The sequence below is a fragment of the Tinamus guttatus genome, unplaced genomic scaffold, assembly GCF_059628265.1.
Source record: "Tinamus guttatus ecotype Peru unplaced genomic scaffold, ASM5962826v1 Tinamus_guttatus_pri_ptg000490l, whole genome shotgun sequence".
In the NCBI taxonomy this organism is placed as follows: domain Eukaryota; kingdom Metazoa; phylum Chordata; class Aves; order Tinamiformes; family Tinamidae; genus Tinamus; species Tinamus guttatus.
Genome location: NW_028289024.1, coordinates 543183 through 570952, shown reverse-complemented (window position 1 = coordinate 570952; position 27770 = coordinate 543183). Strand labels below are relative to the sequence as shown.

General features: G+C 41.5%; 1 protein-coding gene across 1 annotated transcript; it reads right to left on the bottom strand.

The window, feature by feature from the left end:
• Positions 1–254: 254 nt before the first annotated feature.
• On the bottom strand, positions 255–26972 carry MYL3 (myosin light chain 3). Its single transcript, XM_010213234.2, has 6 exons — positions 26838–26972; positions 9918–9945; positions 4718–4867; positions 3373–3546; positions 1445–1522; positions 255–283 (listed from the first exon to the last, which is right to left on the bottom strand). The coding sequence occupies exons 1-6, from the start codon at positions 26958–26960 to the stop codon at positions 255–257; spliced, it is 582 nt and encodes a 193-aa protein (XP_010211536.1). The 5' UTR covers positions 26961–26972.
• Positions 26973–27770: the final 798 nt, after the last annotated feature.

The following is a 27770-nucleotide window of genomic DNA, read 5'->3' as shown; positions in this document are numbered from 1 at the left end:
AAGAGGAATGAGCATTTGCTCTTTGGAAATCAAAGCCTTATACACTCTGTTGGACTCCAGAAGATAAAGACATCCAGAATCACCAGGCGGTTTCAGTAAGATCATTCATTTGCTGTGCACTGAGTAGGACAAAGATAATGCTTTACTTACTCCTTTCCTTTCACATCCTGCTGAAAATTGTCCTGAGCGGATCTCAGGAATCAAAACCAAAATAATACCGTACGCAAGGAAGAGAGAAGGGACTTACCTAGTATTCAGTTGGCCATGATATGCTTCACAAAAGCTGGAAAGAATAGAAACAGAAGGATCATTTATTGATTTCCCTTCATTAAACTCAGCAATGTCTCAGTATCTCTGTTCAGCTTGACTGTTCTTTAAATTCATTCTTCTCGTCCAGCCTGATGCAATGAAGACAATGTCATTTTGTAATAAGACTCCAAGCGTTTCAGTGCTAAAACTATTAGAAATCCTTAAATAATATTTATGCAGTGCAGTGTGGCCATCAGTCTAGGTAGGCAGTGGAAATAAACACACACTTTTGTCAATCCATACCTTCCTTACTCCTTACCCCTGGCATACCAGACTGCCTTTCCCTACTTTCGCTTTCTCATTGATCCTCTATACCATGAATTTCTCTGAATTTCTCATAAATTCAGGCATCATGTAGTTTGGCTAAATCTATAGGTTCCTATCAATAAACTACAGGGAAGAAGGATTTTTCTGAGCCCAGAATAGCATTTGAAAGTAGAAGAAGACCAATCATAACATTTTAAGTGAAAATAATACAGAAGTCAGTCACTAGCTAACAAGATCACCTTCAAAGAAGGACAGCTGTGCATGATAATATGTGTTCAAGATCTCTAAAAGCATCTTCTGATATTCCTGAAGAGACAAAAGTTTGCAAGTTTGCAAAATACCTCAGAAAACTGTGGTCCATTTACTCACAGCCCTCTCCTTTTCCTCTGAATTTCCACAACATTAATGGAACGGACTGGGCATTTTTGCTCAGCGCTTGTAGGATTCTTAGGACTCCAGTGAGGATCCTAGAGGTAACTCTTTTAGGTCATTTCTGTGATTCTGTGGGTTTTTTTTAAGTAAAAGAATGATTTCCATGAAAGATTTCCCTAATAAGCATCTTTTGCTTTTTCGGGAGACCAGAAACCATGGGTGTACGTAGTAAAAATAAATCAAAAATAAAATTAATGATGTGAAGCAACATAAGAATGACCTAACTAGCATCTTTGAAAGACTCATGGCCAATATCTCCTGTGGGAAGTGCAAATTACCTTATTACAATTAAGGAGTTTCAGGGAGATTAAAGAATCTGGATTGCTCTAAAACTTGCAAAAAGTTCATATTCTGATCCTTCAGAGTAAGATATTCCTTGGAATTCATGGAATAGTTGGAACAAATTCTTCAAGCACAGACCGCTGCTCCTACTTACCTTCATAGTTGATACAACCATTGGCATCTTCCTGACCAGCCATTAGTTTATCAACTTCCTCTTCAGTCAACCTCTCACCTGCAAGGAAAAGCAAAATGTCTGTTCAGTACCTTAGTATGTGATATTTTTCATTTTTTTCCTCTTTTTTTTTTCTCTTTTTTAAGAATTTTATAAGCAATGAGTAACAAAGAATACCAAAGAGAAGAAAGAGAGGAAAGAGAAAGACTTGCTCTTCTGTTCAATTTGTGGTGCTGACTGCTAGGAAAGTGACTTTGCAACTTGCAAACTAAGAAAATTTGATCTGAAAACCATGAAGAAAGAATAAACAAGGAAACCCACATGGTATCATGTTCACATAGTCATTTTTCTAAGAATAAGCTCACTTTAAGTGCCAAACATGGAGACTTTAGTCACTTTTGACCCAGTCCTCACCAAGCAAACTCTCTGTTAGGTCACCCTGAAGTTTGCTTCTTTGTTTCAGCTCAGAGCTTCAGGTTCTGGAAAATTCTAAGACCAAACTTAGGAACTCTGCTTTTGATGTGATCCATTTAATTGAATTATTTAGATGTTAGGTACCTCTGCCTCTAAGGCAGAGACATCAATCCAGCCCCTTATGCTTCACAAGGATATTAGGATGCGATGAATTCCCTTCCAGAAATGAATGGGATAAATGTTAAGGTGATGTCAATTGTAATCATTAAAAAAAATAGTATCTAGTGCACTCTGCTAGTTACATTATTCCACTTTTTTTGTCTCTGACTTATACACAGAGGCAAGTCATCAGTGAGCCTGTGACAATTCAACTGCATTTTTGAAAAGCAAATAGAAAAGTGTGCCAATTTACAGAGTTCTTGGCTGTGTCTAGGATTTGGCCGGTGTTTAGGAATACCAATCTAAATAGCAGTGCTAACTCTTTGGATGTAAGTACTGCTTATAAGTGCTTGCAAATCAGTCATTGACGTGCATTGGTCTGGGTTACTGGAAACAAAAGGGCAAATACAAAAGTGTTTTTGATAGTACAGTGAGAGTCACAAAACTGAACGGTGTGGTTTCTTTGGCTAGAATAAGGTTAGATGGTTCTTGAGGCCTGACTTTGTGTGTGTGTCCTTACTGGATTTGATCCCCAGACTGATCCAATAGCATCAGTGAAAACAGGTACTTAACATTGTTTTCCTTATTTTTCATGCGTCATTAATAGAGATGGATGTGTCATGTAACTGAAATCCCTGAGCATGAAAGATTTGGATTTTGGAAACAATATCCCAGGTCAAAACCCATCTCTGGAATCCTTTGGCCTACATCAAATTTCACTTTTTGTAACAGCAGACAAGCAGTAGTAGAAAAGGCTGATCTTGAGAAATGCTTACTGGATTCAGATGACAAAATGTCAGTGCCTTATGATCCAAACTGGAAACCTGTCATTAAATTACAGCCAATTTTTTTGTCCAACATTCATGCTACTGTCATCACTCTCTGTGAAACACTGAACTTCTCCAGTCAGAATTTGAGAGGAGGCAAAAATATTGATTCCTCCTTTTAAAATAGAGTTCATCCATTTCAGACATATTTCTGCTAAACAAATGACTAACAGAAACGTGCCTTATCTTAAAGCTTTGCTTGAAAAATTGAAGGCAAATACTGAAGAGAGAATTGGGTTTCCCACTGTATTTATAATACTCTTGTTAAGAGAAATACAGTATTTACTGGAGAAGTGAAATGCTGAAACAAGGACAGAAGAAAGAAAGGGGAAAAGGGTGGGAGGAGAAAAGACAGTGTTGGTGTTGTAAGTCTTTAGCTACATTAATAAAGAAATTGTCAGTCTTGCCCGATCATTCTCTCCATAAAGGGGCTTTACATCACCCAGCATGCTGTGTGTTGTATGGGAAAGACTTCACTGAGGGCATTGCATGAGGAAAGGCTGACCTTACCCAGTGTAGCCAAAACGTGGCGGAGCTCAGCCCCCATCACAGTTCCATTCCCCTCCTTGTCGAACACGCGCAGACCCTCCACAAAGTCCTCGTAGGTGCCAGTGTCTTTTGTCTTGGCAATATGCTGGAGCATAGGCAGGAAGGTCTCAAAGTCGAGCATCTTAGAGTTCATTTCTGCAAAGACACAGATTGAAACAAAAGTTTGGGTTTTCTCCAGGACATCTGAGAATTAACCACGGGGCATCCACAGAGGATTGGTGGTTAGGAGAACTTTGGTCAAAAGTGGTCAAAACTCTGGTCTTTTGACTCTGGTCAAAAATGCCAGCTAAAGGAAATATTCAGAACATAGGAATATTGGATGTACAGATGGAGAAACATCCAGTCAGAGTGGGAACAAGAGCTCTGGGAAAGAGAGAGTAGTATGTTTTTGAATAGACTGATCTGAATCTGTAACTGTCTTGTGTCTGACCCGTGCAAATGTCAAGGAAAGCAACTACTGTTAGAGTCCCAAGGGTATTTGAGGTGTTGTAAAAAGAAGAAACTAAGCAGAAGACAGAGACTAAGGGGAGATCATTTTTGGGATGAAGTCTGCTTTTATTTGCAGAGATGCTAAAAAAATGGGAGAGGAACTTTGCAGTAAATAGGGAAACCTCCTTACCCTGGCAGGACTGGGGTTTTGTATCCCTTTTCCCTAAATTCTTACTTTTCAAGGGCATTCTAGCTACTTCTTGGCTATTATTCCATCTGCCACTGTTTCATTATCATATCAGGAGATACCACAGTTGTTGAACGAAGGCCTAGTTCTCAGTTCCTGTTAGCCTAAATGAAAATAAGGGTAAGGGAAGTCATCTAGGAAATGCTTCAATGTAGAGGTGGTCTAGAAGAGCTTTCCTTTGTTCTGAGTTTCTGGCAAAATTTTAAGGGAGATTCCACTGCAACTACAGACCCTCTGATAGGTATTTTTGGAGAGCAAGTTGAGTCTTCAGGTTCAGTCTATCCCTCTGTTGCAGTGGACACCTTCAAAAAATCTGAGTCTTTACTAAATACAAGTGAATGCCTAGCAATCGTTAAAAATTTAAAAGGTAAGAAATTGTCACTGCAAAATACACTGAAACACAGGGCTATTAAAAGAATTCATTCTCCTAAATCTGAGTCAATTGTACTGACTGAAGATAAGTTTTTCCCAAACTATGATTCTGCCGGAAATTTGCAGGGGGGTGTTCCTCAGTCCTCAGTCACTTCACAGTAATTTTTTCCATCAGAAAATACGGATCTTATCTTCTTGGCCTGACCAGTAATTCTTGGAGTGCTGCTTTTCAAAACAAACATGGAGGAGGTCACCAACCTTCTGGTTTGGGTCTGCCAAGCACCTTCAGGACCTCAGCTTGGGTTGGATTCTGCCCCAAAGCTCTCAAAACATCTCCACATTGTGCATATGTGATTTTCATCTCAGATTTTGGAGTTCGGTCAAAGAGTGAGAACGCTTCCTTAAATTCTGGAAGACAAAAAGAGAAAAATGGAAAGAAAGAAATGTATATCATACTCCGTCGGATAAAGTCAAAACAACCCAGACCTTCATTCTAATTAACTCAGCCTAACCCCTTTATTTTGCAGTTTGGGAAAAGTTTGATGAGCTTTTTTGTTGCTGTTATCTGCAATGTTTGTATTCCTCCTCCCTTACATTTTCCATTTCAATCGGGGAGTGGAATCGCATAGGTCAAATGCTCTTTTTGTGGTATTTCCGGCTCGGCTTGCATCAGGACATACAGAAAACTTCATCCAAATGGTTGACCTTGAAAGCTTTCCAGCTCAGCAAGAGCTCTCATGATGGCATAGAAGTCAATAGCTGTTCTGTTCATTAGCGTGCTGGATATTGTATTGATCGTTTAACTTTTAGAGAGCACTTACTCAATCCACCAAGAGAGAGGAGCGTTTCCATTAGCAGGTAACAAGACAAGCCATGATTGTCTACTGGAAGGATCGCACAACAAATAGTCTATTGGCAGGGGAGAGTGAAAGTGTGCAGAAAGCCTTTTAATTAAAAGGTAGTCAAAATTAAGAGTTTCAAGGAAGAGATCTAGAAGGACCTAGAAGGATCCTCCAACATATATATATATTTTTTCCCCTAGCACCAAATCAAACTGCATCTGGAGAAGTCATCTTTGCTATGCCAACAGCTACCAACATCAACCAGATCCCATGTGTAGATATACATCAATTCCACCAAATGGTTTCCCATCTACCTGATTTCCTCTTTACTCCCGAGCAGAGAGAGCTCTTCTCCTTGCAAGGCAGGCAGCTCCTCTCTCCTACATCTTTATGAACTATCCTCATCTTTCCTCTTGTCAGAGCGGGTGTCCCCTACAAAATGCTGGTAGTAATATTTTGACAATAGTATTGCCATGGGAGTGGATCCCTCACTTCTATATCTTCTAAGACCACTTAATGTGAGGAGGGGAAGACCTTTACTGAACACATTGCATGTATCTGGAATTGATCATAAATATATCTTTGGCGATAAAGCTGTGAATCCCCGACTCAATCATGTTGTCCTGCTGTTACTTTCCTGCTGTATCTGATTCTTTCCCACCCACCAGACAGAGCAAGGCTATCTTTCTTCCCTAGATCCTGATTTATTCATTCTGCCTTCCAGATTTTCTCCACTTTTTCCCTCTTAATACCTTCTCCTCTCCTTTATTATAATTCCTTTTCATTTTTTCTTTCTTCCCCTTGGCATGTTTCCCTTTCTCCTTCCTTCTTCCAATTTTACTCTCTCTGCCTCTTGTCCTTTTTTGATTCTCCCTTTTCATCTTTATCATTCCATTATACCTTACTCGTTTCCTTCTTCATCCAACATTTTCAATTCACTTTCTCATTATGGGTTAACTAATGCTTTCCTTGTTTTCTTCTCTGCATTGTATCTTGTTTTCCATCTTTCTTTCTCTCCCTGCTGGCCTGTCTCTCTCTGCCTCCTCCCTGACCAGCCAGATCCCACATACCATCCCCAGCAGAGGGCAATAGTGGATTTCCATGGGCTCCCTGTGGACCGGAGTGGGCAAGAGTCCCACATCTGGATGTCCTCTCATCCATTCCTTTCCTAGGGGTCTCAGCATCCCAGGTGGAGGGGAAGTCCATCTACCTCCCAGAGCTACACCATTGCCTGTCACATATGTACGCCAAGACCTGAACACCCTTCATACCATCTCCTAAAGGCTCACAGTTCATGATAGACACTGACAACTTACATTTTCCTCTCTCTCTCTCTCTCTTAATGTATATTTAGCCATCTCTCATCAGAGCGTAGGCCTGTGGGTTGGAAGGTCCATTTTGTCAATGTTCAGAAACAGACTATTTTTGATTCTTTTGGGCATCTGATGGTTTAATGCAAGTTTCCACCAAAGCAATGAAACCAAAGTGGCTATGGCCTCCTTGTCCTTCTGCTAGCCGTTAAACCACTGGCAGGAGCAGTGTATATTTTCATATGACTAATTGCTACCTATCTTCCCATCTTGAACAGCTCGTGTTCTTCTCCTCAGCCATGAAAGGAGGGAGAGAAGGGCCAGAAATCCAGTTTCATAAATATACATTGCTACCACTAAAGAATTTCATTTGCGGTCAAGGCTGAAGAACATGAAAAGATGGGTGTGTAACACATGGCTTCATTCTTCCCCCTCTGAGATTAACATTTTGGGGGCTGGCATTACAGGCATTACATTCCCTTCTATCCAGGCAGGGAAATGAGTCTGGCACAGCAAAGTTTTTCTTTTGCAAGGGGTATCTGACACATAGGATGGAATTAATAAATAGCCCCAAAACAGGGAAGCAGCTAGGTCAGTGGTGAAAGGGAGAAAAAGAGAGAGGTGATTATTACAATTACATGTCTGTTTTATTTTTCTTCTGCATAAAAAAAGGTATGGCAGGTGATCTTGATCTTGTTGTGGCTTTCTGAAATAGAGAGTTTGGCAAACTAGCAATACTAAGACTGAAATATCTGTAAAAGAACCCAGAAAACAACAGGTTAATTTGAAAACCAAAAGCAAGTTGACAGTCTTGGAAGTTTGTGAGAGAGAGGAGAGAATGGGAAGGAGAAAATCTATAAGACATATTAAGACATATTACAAGACATATTAATCCAGAACTCCTGTGAGTCCCAGCTCTCATGTCTTGGCAAGTAGCGCTGGTCTCTAATCAATGTTTTTAATGCAAAGTAAAATAGTCTCAAACACTGGATTACTGATCATCCACGTTTTTATACTGGCAAAGTTTAACCCGTGGTCACAAGTATAGAGGACAGCCTGTGCCAGTGAGAATCCCAGAGATAACCCTGGACCATGAAGCAGTCATGATTCTGCTCCTGGTTTGTCTAAGCTCCAGCTAAGTGTATCTATCCACTATCTATTTGTCTGTATCTATCTATCTACCTACTCATCTAAGAACCTGAGAACATTCTAAAGATCAGGTGAAGTAGCAGAGAACACAAAAAGACCTGAAGAGCCGAAGAAAGATAGCAAGGAAGTGAAAGGACTATGTTTTTCTGCCCAGTCCTCATTAGACTATCCTTCCAAAAGATGATAGGGCTGATGAACTATCCATGGGATGAACTTTGCATGGGTTTACTGTCTTGCCACAGTGCTGGCCCACAGCATAACTTTCTGCTATTCTGCTGTGACAAACATGGAAGCGTCGTAGTATTTCCCACACGCATGATATTTGCTACCCCGTAGTATTTTCTTTGATATTTCAGGGAAATTCTGTTCCACAAATCCAGGATTACCACCTCTGCTCCTAGTATGCAACAAGGGCAGATAGACCAGAAGGCAGCTGTTGTAAAGAAGGAAGATAGACACAATTTGCTGCTTCTAGAGATAGTTTAGATCATCTCCAGGTCCTCTACTCCATAGGGCAGCCCTGGCATTGGTGTGAATTGGCCATTTTTTAGCCTAGTCTGGCCGATGACCAGGCAAGCATCCACACAGCTTGAATATGCCTTCCTTTCCCAATTCTCTGATATCCCCACTTGGGCTATCTCAAGTTGGGAGGGAGAGAGGAAAGAACAAGGCACAGAAACAAGATGAGCCCTATTTATTCCCAAAGACATTCTATCTGCCCTTTGTTCCTGGAACAGTTCAAAGGTGTGTGGCTCAAAAGTGGGCCTTTCCTATGGTTTTCTCACAGCTTTGGAACTAGCAAGGAGTAGATTCACTGAAACAAGCAATTGACTCAAATCATGAGTCATCTTTGGATCTGTTGTTAGAAGACAAACTCTAAAGCCTTGCAGTGGGTCTTGAACCAGTCACCAGGTTTGGTGGTCTGTTAATTTTTTTCATCTGTTTTAGTTAACGCATTTTCTTATACAACTTTGATAGGCTCTGCCAAGCTCTGCCAAGCTTTTGAACACCAAAGAAAAATTATGTCAGATGTTCAACCCATCTATCAATTATCACTAAAGTAAAAAAAAAAAAAAAACAGCTTGCCAATTGAGAAAAAAGAGGGCAGCTGCAGTGGGTATTGTTCCCAGGACAACATGTATGAGGTTTCAGTATCAGTCTTCTTGGTTGGGACAAAAGGTTCAGAAACGGAAATTGATGTTTCTGTTTCAAAAAAAAAAAATCATTACTTTCATTATTTTCTCTTCCCTGGAGATTGTCACAAAACTGATTGAATATAAGGAAAAAAATCTCAAAGACAGGACTGGAAGATGTTCTGTTTGTATTTTGTTAGTAAACTTTTTTAAAGATGTATATATGTTTGTACTGAGGGTTTTTAATTTTTTTTTACTTTCCTCTCATTGTCAGAATGGACCTGGTATTGCCTATAATGAAAGAAATATGCTTTACATGGGTTGAATCTCTGCACTGCATGACTTTCCCCTTGACCATCTCAATAGTGTTTGAAGCAGTGATGGAGGAGGATACTGTTTGATTCTGGTTTAATTAGAGCAAATGAAAATTCCCCTCACCCTTCAGAAGATTATTTGCAGGGTCAAGACAGAGCTGAGAGAGCTCAGGGACTATATGCATCAAACATTGCCATTGCAACCTGGTTCTAGGATGATATGAGGAAGAGACTTAGATTCCCACCTACTCGTGTACAACGATCTTGTTTCTGTCCGTGTGGGTAAAGCAAATGATCCTCCTGCTGTAGCAATGACTACCAGGGCTTACTTTTTGTTTAGAACCCAAGGAAATATATTATCAGGTGTTGTTAATATAGAAAGATAGCTGATCATGTTCATATCACAGGCCCTGACTGTTTTTTTATGAGTGCTTCATAATATCACTTCTTTCTCTGTTTTCTTTCCCTAGTACACAATAACGACAGATGATCCCGTAATATAATATGATTGTTCAGTGATTTAAGATCTCAGAAGGGATCCAGAGGTCTTGTAGGCACTCATAAAATTAGACAGCATGGCAAGAGCATGAATTAAATTACAATCTGCTCAAAAGAGCACTAAATATTGCACTAGTGTCCACATCAACATTTGCTAGCACCTCCCCATGATGGTATTTACTGTGCAGAGAAGAGAAACGGATCTTCCTCACCTTCAATCTGATCAGCAGTGAATTCAACCTAGAAAACAGAAATAATAGCAGCCAGGTAAAAAAAGAGATTATTTTTCAAAATAAATAAATAAATAAATAAATAAAATTTTTATGTTAATCTCTGTGTTATCATACTGAGTGTTCATGATGTTCACAGAAGAGAATACAGTGACCCAAAAAGCCCCACAAAAATATTTTATGGGGACTGTAGATGCCTCTCCTTTTCTCCTCCACCTCCCCTTTTCAGCTAACCCCACCTCTGTCCCCACCACAAGGCTGCAGATGTTCTTTGCCCATTCCTCTGTTGCTCCCATGTCCCTACTGTATTCTCTTTCCCCTATCCCATCCCATGCTCATCATGCCATTGATGCCCCTCCCTGAGACTATTATGGCAGCACCATGGTAAATCTTAGGTTGCTTGGTTGAAAGGGGATTATCTGAAGACAGATTTGGATCTACTTTCCACAGTCTTTTCCAGCACAAGAACTAGGAGATATCAAGCAAAGGTAGCAGGATGCAGGCTCAGAGCACAGTGAGGGATGTGGTTCCTCACTCTTACAGCTGAATAGTGGCCTTATCTCCAATGAGTGGGACAATAAAAGGAGCTTGGGTAACCAGCCCAGATGCAGATGTCCTTTTCCAACCTGGTGAATCCCACCCACAGAGCCTGAGCTTGCCCTTTGGCAGATGGCAGGCCAGGAGAAACCAATCCAGAGCAAAATAGGATGACTGCAAATTCCCACGGCCAGATCAAAGGGGAGGCTTGGGCTGAAAGCCTGAACGTGCCTCACCTCTAATCACGGCCCTTACAAAAACGTGGGGGACTCTGCACGACAGCTGGAAAGGCAGTTTGACCAGACCTACCGCCCAGGCAGGGCTTCCTCTCAGAAAAGCAGCACAGATGTGTGGGTGGCAGCTGCTGCTATTTTCTCCATACATACCACCATGAAACTGGAGGGAGAGCCGAGTCATCATTTACCCGGCCACAAGGTATTATTGAAGGCGAGTGGGATGAGCGCTGCCTCCGGGACATATTTAGATTAAAGGCGGTTGGGGTTTTGTTTCACTTCCCCTCTCTCTCAGAACAGCACGGAGCACATAAGACTAGATCCACCTCTAAGAGGGAAGAGCAAGGGGGCAACTGCCCAGGAGGGCAGCAGGGCAGGCACCCAGGGCAAGCACTTGCCTCCTTTACTTTGCCCTGATGAGCCGACTCTGCTATATACACTGTGCTGTGTCCTTGCAGACACTAGGCTTCTCCGTAAAATACTTTCCATAGCAAATGGGAAGTGTTATGCCAACTTCCCTGCTGTTTTAGCAATCTTGGCTTCCAGGGATTATCACCTGGCTTGGCAGTGGTGTCAGATGTGGCTCTCTTGCTACTGTTCCCTTGCCTAAATTATGGTGGCATTGTGCTGGTTGCATTCAAGAAAGACCTGGAGAGATGCACCCCTTAGAGCTGTTATGCCTTTCGCAGCTTCTTATCCCAGGGAATTTTTGCTCTTTACAAAACCATAATATCTCAGCCAAGCACGTAACACCCTGTGTGATAAGACAGTCGTAACTTAGGCTGAAAGGAGTCCTATTAATAAAACTGTTGCTGGCCAGGAGGTTATGTGGGGGGAAGCATTTGGACAATGTAAGCAAGTGCACCCCAGAATGGAAACAATATTCTCTCTCTCTTTTTATTTTTTTTTTCATAGTACTCTATGACATCAGTCTTACAAACAGTGCAATTTTCCCTCAGCCACCACAGGGATAGTTTTGGAGAAGGAAATGAGTTTTATTCAGAGACGATTTAGGAAGCAGAAATGCAGCAGATGGAAAGAGGCCCAGAAGGGCATCAAAATCAGTATCACTGTGTTAAGACTGCATTTGTATTCCACAAGCTTTCTCCCACCTGCCCTACAAAGATATTTTCAAACCTATTAATAGAGTCCCATCTCCATCACTTTCTGTGCAAAACAACTGGGATGCACGTAAGCTCCTCCACTGCCCATGGGTGTATCAAGTCCCAATCATCTCCATCACCCTCATAGTCGCTCATTACTTCCCAAACCTTCTGCCCTCTCAATCTCTTTTGCTACATCTACATTTTATTACTGGAACTGCTTGAGACACTTTTGGGTTATTTCTAGTTCAGCTCAAGATCTGATGGTAGGAAGACACTGTACAGCAAGCAGACATTTGAAAAAGACATAGGCTGTGACTCATGACACTACATGTTGCACAACCTGGACTTCATGAGCACCAGCTAAAACACACTGACATTGCAGAAAATAGAAGCCCAGGCACAAGACACTGCTGCTACCTTATATTTTTAGGAGAGAAAAAAAAAAAAAAAGAATTACTTCAACTTGGCTTGAAATGACCAATCTCTCTTATGGCAGAAATGGCAGAAAATATATTTTGAAGGGACTGAGTCAAACAGAACACTGAACTGTTTGTGTTTTTTGCAGTGTTTAATTACACCAATAGTGAAAGTGAAGTTAAGATACAAATGAACAATTATGTTCAGCAAAACCAGTGAAGCTTTTTATTCAAAAAAATAAGGCTGTATTTCAAGATGGGGAAACTAAGGCAAAGTCTCCATCAAGGTCAGGCAGATGATGTTGCTACACAGAGAAACACAAAAACACTTTCTTATCAACCTGCACTCTAAGCAGCCAGAAGCTGGTCCCTTGGTGACTTTCTTTTATTTGGGTTTCCTAAGGTATGAAGAAATACAGCAGTACATCACCATTTCTTATAACTTTAGAATAATTTAGGGACTGCAGATCCCAAAGTCCCTTGAACTTTGGTCTCGAATAATGTTGGACCAGCCCTGCCATGTTGTGGCTTTTGATTCACCTTTTTCCCCAAGAACTGAGTGTAAAAGTCTTGTGTGAGAACCTCTCTCTGGTCTGGTCTTAGAGTTGGTTGGATCTCAGTAGGTCATTCCCAACTGGTTGGGTCTCAGAGTCACCTCCATGGAATGTTCTCAGGTGGGGCATAATGGTAAAGACAATGGATGAAGAACCGTGAAGAATCAGACTGAGATGGATCTGAAGAACCTACAAGGTACCTTCTCCAAGGAAGAGGTTGCAACATGACTCTGAACTTCAATATCTCAGAGTAAATCTACTCAGCCACAAGTCTGCTTGGCAGGGAATCATAGCCTGACAAATCTCTAGGGAGTAGGTTTAGAGCAGCATGGTCTTCAGAGCGGGTTGGCACCGATGCTCTGTGCCCTCAGTCTGAGTCAGAACACTGGGTGAAAGTCCTCACAAGCAGGACTTTGCATTCCCTTGCTTCCTTCTTTCTTCTTAATACCTTCGGGGACTGAAGGAGCCCAGAACTGCTTTTAAACCTTGGTGTTTTCCCAGCTCTGGCAGGGCTGCAGCCCATAAATTGATATCTCCCTTTCTTGGATGGGGAATGTGTTGCCATAATTTTCCAGAGCACAAGGGGAAATTCCACAGCTTCGACAAGGGAATGAGACAGCCACTATGGAGAACTGAGATGGTTCCTGGCAAGGATCAGCACCAGAAATATAAAACACTTTGTAGACTGACTGTTCTCCCTGTAGCAACAGTTTTGAGTTCTCCAATCATTTACTGACAATTGGCTTCCCATTTTCTCTGCAGCAACCTCCCTTCACAGGCCTCACCAGCAGATGTTTGTTCAGATGTTTGCAGCCATTGAAGAAATCATTGAAAAAAAATGTTTAAAAAATCCTCTGTAAAACTCTAGATGGGAGCCTATGGTATAGCGGAGGTCAGACATTGCCTGTGCTGTTTGTCTGATGTAAGGAGTCGCTGGCTCCTGGGATCTCTGAAGGGGACGAGGAGAATGCAAAGGATGACCCCAAGGTCCCCAAGGAGACTTCATTACAACTCTTCTTGGGAGCTTATGGGTTTCACACTGCTTGGGTGCTAACCAGAAAAAACATCCCAGATCTCACCCCAATATGCACAGGAACAGGAGGACTCTGTATCAGCAGTAGAGTTGGGCCCCTTGGGTTCAGGTCACACTAAGCCAGAAGAGCTCAAACTGAGCAGGGAACATTAGTCACCAGGCAGTGTATTTCCTGCATATGACATACTGGAAAGTGCGTAAGGAAAAGTCAAACACTTTTGTAATTCAGTAAGTAGCTTCATCGAGAAAAAATAAAATAAAATAAAAAATAAAGAAAAAATAAGGAAAAAAAAAGGAGATACTAGTATTATTAGTTATTATTGTTATTACTCTTGTTATGCTTACAGAAAATCATTTCCCATTGACTTTCCAAAATCAGCTGCTTTCTCTTGTAAATACTGTTGAGTTTTCCTTCTGTTCTTTCTTTTAATTCAAATATTTTTATATTGAAGTGATATTTTTCATGTAAATTTGATTTAAAGAACCCCACTCCCTCCATATTAGATCACCCCGAAGCGTACCAAAAAACAACTCTTCTCAGACTGAACAAAACCATCCCAAGTTGCCAAAAAAGAATTTTTGTGGGCTTTTCTGTGTCATTGAAACCTCATCCTGAAAATTCAAGCTGATCCTTCTAATATTTTCATTCTCCTACCAAGCCTAAAAACAACTACCCTTTGCTGAGCTAATTTTGGTCTTGAATGACAGAGTTGCATAACTCTTCCAGGTCGCTGAGTGATATGTCGGTTGTGTTAGCAGTGGAGACCGTGTGGGGCTCTTGGTTGCCCAGGTCTGGGGCAAGATGTAGTAAAAATGTCCCTGCAACCCCAAATTTTCTGGAGCTGGAAGAGGGTTTTACATATTGGAGCTGAAGTTCTCACTCATCCTCAAAGAGGTCCCATGCATGCAAGAGCTTTGGTATCTTGCAGAGAAAATTTTAAGCCAACGTGAGATGTATGTTGTCCCAACCCCACAGAGCATTTGTCCCATCAATGCGATGCAGACGTCACTGCCCAAGTTTTATTTCTCCACCATCTGCATTGCAGCCTTCACCATTCCCAGTGTGGTCCTGGTCCAAGGCATAGCAGTCATCCCAGACACAGGATAACGCCGACCTCCATCCCTGTGCTCCTTGCACAGTCCTTCCCCATGCATGTGCAGATAGTGACATCAGTCACAGCAGCAATATTCTAAATGTCACACCGCTCACCCTGCAACTGCCTTGGAGAACAAAAAAATACAGGGATTAGGCTGCCTTTTCCAAAGGTTCACCTCAATAATGCGCCGGCAGCTGGGATTTCTCTGCTTTTGCTTCACAGAGTAGCCTGAGCACTCGTGCTTCTTTCCAAACAACCACGCTGCTTAGCCCTGGCTAGAGGGCTGGTCAGGGTGATGGCAACTTCAAAACCTGCATTTTTTAAAAAAATTCAGGTGTTCGACTGAAGAAAGGCCAAAAAAAAAAAAAGGGGGAAGAAAAAAAAAAAACACTTCCAGTCTTTTAGTCTTTATCACCACCTAGGAGCTTTTATTCTTGATTCACTACAGTCTGCAGGGGACCTTTTGCTTGATTCACCCTGTGAAGTTTGTTTATGTAAAAAAAGAAGCCAAATCTGAGGTTTCCGAAGAACACAATTGGAACTGATGCTTCAGAGCTTTGTTTTGCATTTTTGGTCCACTAGAATGGTGCCAAGGCCCCAAATTGGGTGACATTAGCGAGCGCTTCTGATTCACAACTGCTTTCTCAGGCTGCGTTTTAATGCAAGGAGACCCCAAAAAGTCAGTTTCACTTGGGAAGAGAGGCAGGAAGCCCAGGATTTGGGCACATTTGCAGCAGCAAAGACCCTTTTGGACCCATCACCGCTCTTTCCTGGCTGTCCTCTCCCAGATATGATGATGCCAGAGGCAGGCTGCAAACTGCACGCAATTCCCAGTGCTTCTGCAGTGCGGTCACTGAGCAGTGTGACACGCGATGACATTTCATCTCTAGAGGAGGCGAAGGGTTGCATCGGTTTGTTTTTTTTGAACCAGTAAATCAAAGAGAAAGAACATTTTTACCCCCTGCCAGCCTGCAACTGGTACCTATCAGTCAGCACTAACCACAAGCACTGAAAACCCTGAGCTATTTTCCTTGTGAATGTTTTATCTCTTTTTTTTTTTCCCTTTTTTTTTTGTGTTTTGGCAAGCATTCTGCGGTTATTGTCAGGCTGCTCCCAACTGCAGCCGGGTTCCCTCTAAGCCTTACTTCATTTTGTTTGTCCCCGGTGCCGTTGCAGTTGGGGATGGGCCGGTTTGCAAAAACGGGGCTGTTTTTTTGCATGCAGAAAACGCAGCCAGCTGATTATCACCAACACTATTCCGGGCTCCAGCTGCATAAAAGCACTGGAGCCCACTGGCTTTCTCAGGATGGAGCATGTGCTGCCTCCAAATGGGTCAAGGGCTTCATTTCACACTCCTTGCCTGGGCCAGGGCTGGCTGCATTGTTGGCCAGTTTGTGTCTTCAGTTCTGGCACAGCTCCAGTGGGCCATATATATTTATATATGCACCAGGCGGGTATATAAAATAGGGAAGGAGATGCATGTAGGCATGCACGAGTGAAAGATGCTGGTACATCCATATGTACATCTATGCATATGTGCATATTTGCTTATATGAACATATGCACATGGCTACATAAATAGGTATGTGTGCACATCCATTCATTTTATTTATGTATGTATGTGTATACAATATATATTGTATACTGTATATATTGTATACACAGTATAAAAATATGTATATTCTATATAAATATGTATATTCATGTATGCATGTATAATATATATTAGCACAAGCCACACATTCACAACCATGCATCCACACTAAGCCTTTGAAAACCAGGGCCCAAGATATTCAACTGGGATAAAACAGCATGAATACCTTAGTGACTTGATTCTTAGCATTCATACATTAAAAAAGGAAAAAGAAAAAAAAAGAAAAGAAAAAAAAAAAAAAGAAAAGCATCCCAAACTCTCCAGAGCCTCTGATATTGATGGCAATTACTCCTAGCTCTGTCTAAGAGTTGAGGATGCAAACAATTCCTCGATGGGAGCTGGGCTGCGAGAGCTGGCCACATACCCTGCACGTAGCATAATGCTTTCCATTGACACTTATCCAAGTATCTCTTCTCCCTGTCTGCTTTATTTTTTAGGATTCAGATTGCAGATAGGAGAGAGAGGGGAGGGAATGATGCCAAATGAGTTGTGCACATACTACGAGACACTACATTAAACTCAAGAAGGAAATTTGCTTAGGAGGGGGAAAAAAATTGGGGATTATATTGGCATTGCTTCTCTACTAATATTACTCCAATTTCCTTTCCCATATTTCTTCCCACATCTTTACACTGGCTAGCATATGATAATTTTATACAGATATATTTTATATATATTTATACAAATATAACTCATTTAATATAAATATATTTCTTTATATATATAAAATACTGTTAGGAAATACACTTTGACATTGCTTTGTTGTTGCTGGTTTTAATAATGCCTGAGCTTTAACCAGTTATTTTGCTGCTTGGAAATCTTACAACGAAGTCTAAGCTTAGTCTCTCATCTGAGTGAGGAGAGAGGATGGAGGTGGAAGCACCGAATATTTGTCTAATGTCAGAAAGATCTAGGGTGAAACCGTTAAGAACCAGCACAGTTTTAGGAAAGGTAAGGATTTGTGGGGATGCAAAATATTTGGTTTCCAGAGGGAAGTTGAAGGGTTCCTTCATTTGGTAGTCTAAGTTTCAGCCATGCATATTTGAGGGTGTTTGCCCGCGGTGTCTTCTGTAGGCCATGCAAAGTCAGTGGGTATCTCCAAAGATTTGCTGCCCTTAACCATCATCACCCCGAGCAGGACTTGGGCACCAGGGTCCTCTGCCCAAATGCTGGCATCTGGGGTTTCCTTCTCTGAAGATCTTCAAAATCCACCTGGATGCCACCCTGTGCCACGTGCTCTAGGTGACCCTGCTTGTGCAGGGGGCTTGAACTAGATGATCTCTAGAGGCCCCTTCCAACCTCAACCATTCTGTGATTCTGTGATTCCCCAAAACCGGGGAAAACAACAGGTTTATGTTTCTGCTAAGAATCTCCCTATCCCTATCTCTCCAATGGCTACTTTTCACTTTTTTTTTTTTTTTTCCTCCTTCTTCCAAGTTAAGATTTGTCTGGTTTATTAGAGAAATAAATAATCCCTCTCTACAGTCTTTCCAGCAACGTGGGGAAAGTTAGCACTTTGGCCAGGGCTTTCTGCAGGCTCTAAGCTGTGCATTTAATTTAAATTTAATAGTTATTTCACGTTACACAAATGGTGATTAAAACCATATTGATTGAGGTTTAGCAGCTATGTGAGAAATGCAGATCTTCTTACAGAGCCTCTCCATAGGCAGAGTGTGCTTTTAATAACTTGCTGCTCATCAAGGGACAGTTTGGAAAGAGGAAAAGGAATTGAGAGCAAAAGGCCAGACAGGGAAGTACGGTTGGTTGGAAAGATCATAAGGCTGCGGGTTCAGGTGGCTCTCACTCATTTCCACTCATTTTCCGCTCATTTCCACTCATTTTCTGGTACACACGCCCATAAAATGCTACCTGCACGTTGACATGTGTCTTAGTTCCCATCTGTAAATCAAGGCAGACCTACCTTGCATGCAACAGTGGACATATCAACATGCCCCTCAAGACCAACATTCACACTGAGTCTTGGAGAAGCAGCCAACACGCTGGCCAAAATCTCAGAAGATAAATTGCAGTGGGAGGATGTGTTGTCATAAGGGCTTTCTAGGTCATGATCTGCAGCAGACACATTTGAAAACCTCAGAAGCTGCCCAAACAGGGTGTGCTTGTCATGCTCTCATCTCCCCTCTTCCTAAACTCAACCGAGTTCATTTCCTGGCAAAATAGAAACAATCTCTCGCATTCTGATTTGTCTGAGACCAGCACCCCGGAGAGAAAATGAACCAGAAAAATAAGTGCCTCAAAATCAGCCTGCTGAGGGCAGTGCAAATCCTCTGGAATCCAGCTCTTGGCTTGCAAAATTATGAAGGCAAGAGGCCCTCTCTGTGCTTTACACCCATGTGAAAAGCCATCTGGGAGATTCTGCATAGAGACGAGTGCCCTGTAAATGTGAGGAAAAAGAAGTGACAAATGCAGGTCTACAAGACAAACTATGGAAGGAGATGAAAGTCAGGTTTGCTGATGAGGAATCACTTCACATGATTTAAAATAACTCAGTTATTGGGCTGGTCTTGGCCAAGGTCTACTCAGTGAAGGTCCTTCCTTTCCTCTCCTGAAAGCATCTTCTGATCATGACAAACCCTAGAAAACCATGTTCAGATAATCCTTCTGCACTCCTGGCTTGCAGCCATCCAGCAACACACTCAGAAAGCTCCAGATTTTTTGCTTTAAAAGGGTGCAGGCTTGAAGAAACAGTGATGTTGAAACTTAGACTGTTATAATAGAAAATATATATATATCATACATATATTTGTATGCCATAGATATAGCTATATATATATTTTATATATATATAATAGAGAAGAGCATAGAAAACTTGACATGTTGTCATCTCCACACCCCTCTGACCTGGGTGACCAGTGTTTAGGCTCCATGAATTTCAAACATGGCAGGAGAGGGTTTGGGGTTGTTTATTTTTGTTTTCAGGGTTTGTTTTTTTTTCAACTGTATAATGAAGAGTTGAAAGAAAAATACATGTATTAAAAAAAAAAAAAGTTTGAGAAGAACTAAAAAAATCTTACTACTATGAATTTTAGGGATGCATTGAACAAGTTAAAAATTTTGAGGGGAAAAAAATGCCCCAAATTGAAAAAAAAAAGAGTTCAACCACTAAAAATTTGGGGCCTTTTTTATGCAAGAAGGAAAGAATCCTCCACAGCTACTTCAGATAAATATATATATATATATATATATATATGATTAAATAGAAAAGCTAAGGCTGGTAATTTTCTTTATCTTTTTTTAGACTTTTTTTTTTCAAAAATCCTAAATCCTCAAGAATCCTTAGCAAAATCTGTGTACACATGCAAAAACACACTGGTGTCACCAAACGCCCTCCTCAAATCTCTCCCAAAGAAGTATTTTTACAAGAAACGTCACCCAGTGCTACAAACACGAGAGACATTCAGAGATAGACAGATTTTCTTTGGCCCAGAAAACTCATCTGGAAATCTCCTGCAGCTTCCAGGGCTGTTCGGTTTTGGCATCAAGAACGAGCAGCTTACACTGCAGATAAACATTTTTTTTTGCTGTATTTTGATAGGCTCTTGCTTAATGCATTACTATTTCTTCAACATTTCAACTCATTTTGCTAGGAAGCGCAGAGGCAGCCGGCGAGGAGCAGCCCCTGTTTACATCCCAAAGAGCCGGGAGAGAAGAACTCTTATTACCATCACATGGATCCCGAGGGGGTAACTGAGGCATAAACAGACATCGTATGACTGAATCAAGATCGCTTCCAGGAAAACCAGAAGTTGGACCAAATGTCTCTCCTAAAGACAACCTCCCCCTTCAGCTTTTCAGTCTTGCAGTCCTTTCTTTCATCCCAACCTGATCCCTTTTTCCCTGTTTCCCCATCCCTATCTTTTCAAACCCACCTACGCATCTCTGGACCACATGTTTCTTCCAGGGGATGCTCCTATCCCTGAAAGTTGCCAGCATCCTGCATCCCCTCTCCGATGAAAAGCTCCGCTGGCTCAAGGCCAGTGTTGATCCCAAAGCTGAAAATACCCTTTGCCCTTCCAGGCTCTGATCCATTCCTGTGAAGACAGCTGCCAAATTCATGTCAACCTGGAGCAGCTGCCCTGGAGAGAGGAAAAGGAGGGGGAAAGGTGCTTTCTCTGCTATTAAAAGCTGCCCCACAATGGTGAGCTTGGCAGGGGACGTGCTGTGCTGCTGGCATGACGTGGACGGTGATAAATAGAAAGCAGAATAAAAGAGCAGAGCTGTCTTTTGGAGGGATGTTGTGTCAGCTGGGCATTTCAATTATGCTTATTGCTGGGGCTTGTCCAGAAGCACCAGAGCAAATTGCTAAAGGGGTGTTTGAAGCATGACCATCGACGGGATTTTATGGGCAATGTGGCCCATTTCGAGTGCCAATTTCTGAGAAAAGATCTGCAGTAGCTGAAGACTTCAGCCTCATAGCTGGAAAGGCTTTGGAAATGGTGGGACAGTTACCTTCCCACTCCCATCCCAAAAAATCAAAACCCACCATGGCTTGAAGGGCCCAGATCAGATCATTCCCAGAAGCAAAATCAGGTCCCCACAGCTCCATGGGGACCAGGGATGGGGAGGATGTGGGGCTTTCTTCCAAACATGGTAGAGATAGGTCAGATCCAGCATCTTGAGGGTCTATTCTCCATGGACAGCCATAACCAGGATTTTGGAATAACTCCATCATTTGTGTTAGACTATTAGCAGGGTCTGGAGCAGAACAACTAACATTCAGCCAATATCTATATCATGTAAAACACCCCCCAGCTAGCAGAAATTGTGGTTGGTAGAGCTATACACCATGGTACAAATCACCAATTATTTGGATTAATGTTAGTCTGGGCACAAAAATGAGCTGGCAAAGCCTCTTGAACTGCCTCCAGATCATAGTTTATATGTTCCTACACCTCAGGGCACCTTCTTCTTTACTTGCACTTCATTTGATGAAGCTTAGGAGCTTGTCTCAGGGGAAAAATGAACAAATTTCTAAAAGCACCTTTCTTTCTCTTTAGTGACACATATGGGTGCCTAAATAGACTAGCTTAGCCTTGAGTTATTTAACTTGAAGATAACTGAATTAGGACAGGTGAACCTCACTTTTCTTTTTCTTTTCTAATTCCCCCCAAATCCTTCTCCCTAACCAAAATCTTTGGTCTTAATAGAGCAGGAATGGGTCAAAAACCCTATACAGGACAAGAGACTAAAGGGTTAAACAGGACTTAAGCCCTGTGGAACAAGTACCAGCCACTAAGTGGCATGAAATGCCACCTGCTCATGTGAGAGCCTTTGGCCTCCATTACTCATCCCCATATTTCCATTTGGGGTAGGCCAAGTATGGCAGGTATCTAGTATCTAAAACAGGTGGTATCTAAAATCTTCCTCTGAAGTTAGAGGAGTCCCTACCCTTATTATATTGAATATATATATATATTTTTTTTTTTTCTTCTAAGCACCTAAAGGTATTCTACCAGACCAGTGCAGTTTTTAAGGACATATCTAAAAGGCCTTTGCAGCTTGCTAAATGAAAAATAAACCACACAAAGCTTACACAAGTTTTCACACCTTGCCAGAGCACCAGTCTGCAGCAAGAACAGTGACTCAGAGGTAACTTCCATAAAAAAATCATAGGGGCAAATTTCCCACTGACTCCCACAGGATTGCAATGGAGTCTGCTGTTTTTGCAAAGCTTTCGGTCATTTTTGCATCTTTAAGGGCTTTCTGCTCAAGTTTCTCAGTGTTTGGGCATCTCATGAACAAATCACTGAGAGAGAAAAAGGCCCAGCTTGGCTTCACTTGAACCTTACAGGTTCCTGCTCACTTCAGAAACGAGCAGATATATGAGCACGGGAGGGAAATTGCTCTCTAAAAGTGATGCACCATAGGTCAATAATAATAAAGGCAACGACGGTGGGAATATGGAACACCTGGGAGGAATGAAATCAAAGGAAAAAATAGGTTGGAGAGAGAAAAAGGTGCTAGGGCTCTGGAAGGTTGTACCAATGCTGTAGTCATGTTTGGCTGTCCTGATATCTGATCTTTGGAGGCTCACCAGTGTAGAGACTTCCCACTTCATCCTCAAGAAAGACTTGGCCAGACTTAAAAGGTCTCCAAGCGGGCCACACATTTTGCTAGAAACTGGCATGAATCACAGAATGACAGAATGGTTGAGGTTGGTAGGGATCTCTAGCGATCATCTAGTCCAACCTCCCTGCTCCAGCAGGGACATCTATAGCACATGGCACAGGAAATCTTCCAAGCCAAACATGATGTATGCCAAGTTTATCCTGCTCCAATTGTCTTCGCACCAGAGGGAAGGGATCCTAATTTGTCTCCCTGCATCAATGCACTGAGAAATATATAATGGTATAGACATGCATCCCTCAACTCACACACAGGCTGGTGTCCCTACACATCCAGATACACAAACCATACATCCTCCTCCAAAGGTGTGCCCAAAACATCTTGTGCACCTGCAAAGATCCTAGAGATCAGGGATCACCTCTCCCATACAGGAACTCCTCCGGTTCATGACCACAATGGCCCATCTCACTCACCTACACATTCAGACATTAATTATTTCTGTAATCTGAATTTTGTAACAACTCCTTTTTTTCATATTACCCATTCATCTCAAGTGGAAAATTCTTTCTTTTTTTAACCCACAAAATAACACCTGCTCTGTCATTCACCACTCTAAGACCTTCTTACCCATATACCTGCCATTAACTCATACAGCTTTCTCCCGTGTTCAAGCCTTCCCATCTACCTCTGAATTAATCATTTTAGTCACTTCAGCCTGGAATTAATGCTTCATATAGGCATGTAAAACCACTCCAACAATCCCTACTAGCAGGGCTCTTATAAATATAATTGTTATTTTAGAGAGGGGCTTTGAGACTCTTTGTGAAAAGCAGAGTCCCTCCACAAAGGAACTCAAAAATGAAATATGCCTGTTTTTTTTTTCCCCCCCATAAGACTGATTTATCTGTTTTTCCCCCCAAGGCACCTATGTGACTGCATACTGCTACAATAAACATCCCAAATGCCAACCCAGGTAAACGCAGTTATTAAGCACAGCTGCCTGTGGTACATGGTATCCCTTCCAAGTCCTCACACAGGCCAACTCTCTCCATATGGCCTTTTTTATAGCCAGGACTCACTGGACTTTGAATGCGCATCATCTCAGCTAACTTTAGCAGCCGAAATGCTGGTGCTCAAATAGTTGTCCCATTTCCCACTTTAATAAACAGATTGGCATCTTCTAAGGGTGATTCGATCCCATTATAGGTGTCCAGCACTGCTGAAGCTCAAGAGAGATCTTTTCTGCTGATTACAGATAATCTGTTTAGGGGCAGAGAGAAGCTTTACAAAGGCTAGGTGAGCTGATCCCATTTGCTATGTCCATTAGATTAAAAGATTACTTCTGTCTAGCATCAACTTTATTTTTCACAAAAGCAAAGTCTATTTCTGGCAAAGTATTTCCACTATTATAGGACAACAGGCAGTTGGGAATAAAGGCTAGATATAGGAAAAAGACCATCTCCTTTTTTCCAAAGTCTTTTTAGGACTATCTCTTCCTCAAAAGGAAGAGTTTTAAGAAAAGTTCTAATGAAACCTTTTTTCTTAAAAAAAAAAAAAAAAACTCCTCATAGGCTGAACCATACAATACAGATAATAAAAAAAAAAACACTTTTTTTTCAGTGAGTTTCCAGCAGTATTGAATTCTATCCAATCTCTTTTGTACCTTTCTAAGTATTGGGCCAGATCCTGTAGGGATGTGTATGTATATGTATCATTAAAACTTCAGAAGATAACGTTAAAACTTCAGAATAACTCTATTACTTAAGGGGGTATAAGCCACACTTAACCCACTGTAGCTGAGAACCAAGCATAGGACCCAACCTTAACCATGAAACTGCCAAAGAAAAAAGACAACGGGAAAAATCTGATATAGTTTTCGACCATTACTGTGCAAAGAGAATATAACAGTCAACGAAAACAAAATCAGAATTCGTTTTCTCTTTCACATGATTGTTTTTATTTTGGGATTTTTTTATACTAAAATTGGATTGCAAAAGTGAAAAACACCAAATATAAAATTGCATAATGAGGTCTGAGAAAAAAAAAATGTTTATAATTCAAGACATTCCCATCAGAACATTGCATTTCGATAATATTTAACATTTTGTTTTGGTATAAGTTTGTTTTCTTTCCAGTTTTTAACTATGTGTTATCTTTTTCATGAAAACAAAAACCAGTCTCATCCTGGAATGCTGAAAGGGGATGTCTGAAGGATTTTAAAACTCATTAAGGCATTTTTTTCAGCTGTTGTACAATGATCTGGGGAGGTATTCTGATCTACACCAGATGGCCTGCGCTCCACCAGAGCTAGGTTTATGAAACAGGAAGCCGTATATTTGCCAGACCCAGCCCTTGTGCACAAAGAGCTTCAATTTTGACAAATGTAATTTTGATGCAAAACATTTAATTGAAAAATTCCCAGGAATATTTATCTATAGAATATCATCTCTCTTTGCTATGAGTTTAGGGAAGCAAACCCCTCCAGACCCAAATGATGTATCTACTAATACTTTCCCTGTCCAGTTTTGCATGTATCACACAACAGAATGTTCTCCACAAAGACCAAGACATGTAACCATGGGAGTACTGGATTTACTTACTGTTTAGAAACTCAATACTTATTTTGAAGTACTTTAAAAGCATTAGGAGAGTCATAATTTTAAATTCCACTGGAAGGAGAAGTAATAACTTGGATGGAGAAGTGTGCAGAATGAATAGTTCAAAAAAATGCAGAAGTGAATTGATTTCAAATCCTATTTGCAGAAAAATGTATTTGATGATTTTGAAACTGTGGTGTCTACAAGTATGCTCAGCTATTTTCCTTTTTTGAGCGCTCCTAGGTTTTATTTTTGCTGTTGACTTTAGTTTTTTTTTTTTTTTTCATTACAACTTATCTGCACTTAGTGCCCCCCCGCCTTCATACCACAGTAGCATAGTGTCCCAGATGAATGTGGCTGTGTCCTCTAAAAGAGGTTATTGCAATTGCCCTCTCCTCCTCTTACAGTGCAGGAATTTTAAGTACAGGGACATGAACAGAGAGCCGAATCCCACCACGTACCACTTGCCCAAGGTCACAGAGGAAGCCTTTCTCAGAGCACGGCATGAACACTGGCGTCAGTAGCCTAAACACTATGCCAAAAATTAATTCCTTGCACACTGAATTCTACTTCTTGATAGAGTAATAAAGAATTACTCTTTTGCATTTAAAGTGAAAAATCTGAAGGTTTTTCATGGTTCAAGACAGAAAAAAGCGTCCCCCAGGTCTCACCCCAGAGTCACCCATTTTCTTTGCTGCAGAGCTCCCTCTCTTTTCCCCAATTTGAAGGAATCCTTTTTGCAAAAAAAAATCTTATAATGCCTTACAGTGTCTACATGTCATGAATATTTAAAGTACATATGGAAAATGCCTAAAGATGCATGCAGGGGTTTCTGGAATTCCCTGTGAATGTGTATGGTGCAGAAAGAGCAAGTCGTGCTCATGGAACAAGTCATTTTTTTTATCTTTATTTACCTATGTCATTTTTATAAATCAAGAAGCTAGCTTCTGATATTCCATTTCATTGTTGTATTTTTGTGAGAATATACTACCTCTTTCTCTTCATTCTTTGAGGGAAAACTCTTAAACTCTTCTGATATATAAAAAAAATAGGAGAGGGCTCATGTCTCTTGGGGGAATCTTTGGAGGAGAGAGCCATTCAAGTCTAGATTTTTGCCCGAGTTTCTGCTCTCCAGAACACACTCCCACACATCATTTTGAGAGTCCATTGGGCTTTTCTGGAAAACCATGGGGAGTGTTATTGCAGTGAAGTCTACCTAGTGCATTGCAAGCAGGCACTGATGATCCAAACCACGCTCTGAGCCTACTCCTAGCCCAGCACATGGCCTTGCCCATTGGCTAATAATCAGCCAGGCCAGGCTTCTTGATATCTACATGCAATCTACTCTGCACAGCACCTTGAAGTTTCCTGTTGAGGTCGGGGACGCTTGCGAGAAATGGAATTTGCGCTTCGAAGACAAGAAGGGACAAACTGGTCAATCCCCTCTGCCCTCACTCTGCCCAAAACCAAGTGCTATTTGCAGACAGAGTCATCAGCATTCAATGTACCATGGCCAGAAGGACCATCACCAACCCAAGCCCCACCAGCCCTCGCTGCTCCCTCCTGTACCGGGTTAAGACATACATACTTTGATAGAAGCTGGGTTAAATTCGACTTCTTTTTTGGGCTCTGGTTCTGCTGGTTTTGGTGCTGGTTTGGGTTCTTCTTTCTTAGGTTCAGGCTTCTTAGGTTCAGGCTTCTTTGGGGGCATGCTGGTGGGCTGTTTTGCAGAGGAAGAGAAGCCGACAGACAGACAGACAGGAGAAAGGTGGCTGCTGCAAGAGAAATCAGCAGCGCGAGGCTTTATCCCTGTCCAGTCTCTTAAAGTCACACATTGTGTCACTCCCCAACCTGTCACATGCCAGGGCTTACAATAGGGCCACTGCTATAAAAGGACAAGACATCTACCCAGCTATTTTGGAGCACTCAGATAGGGCATTGTTACGAATTAGCACTTAAATGGAAAAAGAGTTTGGGGATGCTAGGGCTGAGGCTGGCATTGGGTCAAACATTTTTAGTGTGTGTGCATGTCTGTACCTGAACAAAAAGGAGTTTGGGTTATGTTTTCAGTCTTCTGGGTGGATTTTTTGCACTCCAGGGCCATGCTGCCACTTACCTTCCCAGTTTACATGCTGCCGAGTATCTTCACTCCTTGACTGTCTGCTGTAAAAGACATAGGTTTACATTTAAGCATGGGGACGGTGCTATATGGGAAGCCAACCACCATCATAACAACTGGTGCAGAGGGGGAATTTGTGCCCTAGATCACTCGTCTGTTTTTTCCTAGGAAAGTGCAAAGAATCAGTATTGTTTCTGGCAGGCTGCAGGGATACATGCATATGGCACACTCACACATCCACACACGCACACAAAATCAGGGATAATGCTGGGTGTCATTGAGCAGATCCTTATGGCTGAGGTTTTCCAGACCGTTCCAGGGACTTGAATGTCAAATTCCAAGTAAAATAGCTAAGATAAGGATATCCATTTGAGGCTTTTCTAATCTCAGCTTTTTTTTTTT

Bases quoted from the DNA above. Each gene is read 5' to 3' on its own strand.
- MYL3 (XM_010213234.2), bottom strand. From the start codon at position 26,960: ATGCCCCCAAAGAAGCCTGAACCTAAGAAGCCTGAACCTAAGAAAGAA. The intron at 3,547-4,717 runs GTTGGTGACCTC...GTGTCTTTGCAG, and splicing joins TGGCAGACCCAAACCAGAAG to AAATGAACTCTAAGATGCTC. The intron at 284-1,444 runs GTAAGTAGGAGC...TATTCTTTCCAG, and splicing joins TGGTTGTATCAACTATGAAG to CTTTTGTGAAGCATATCATG.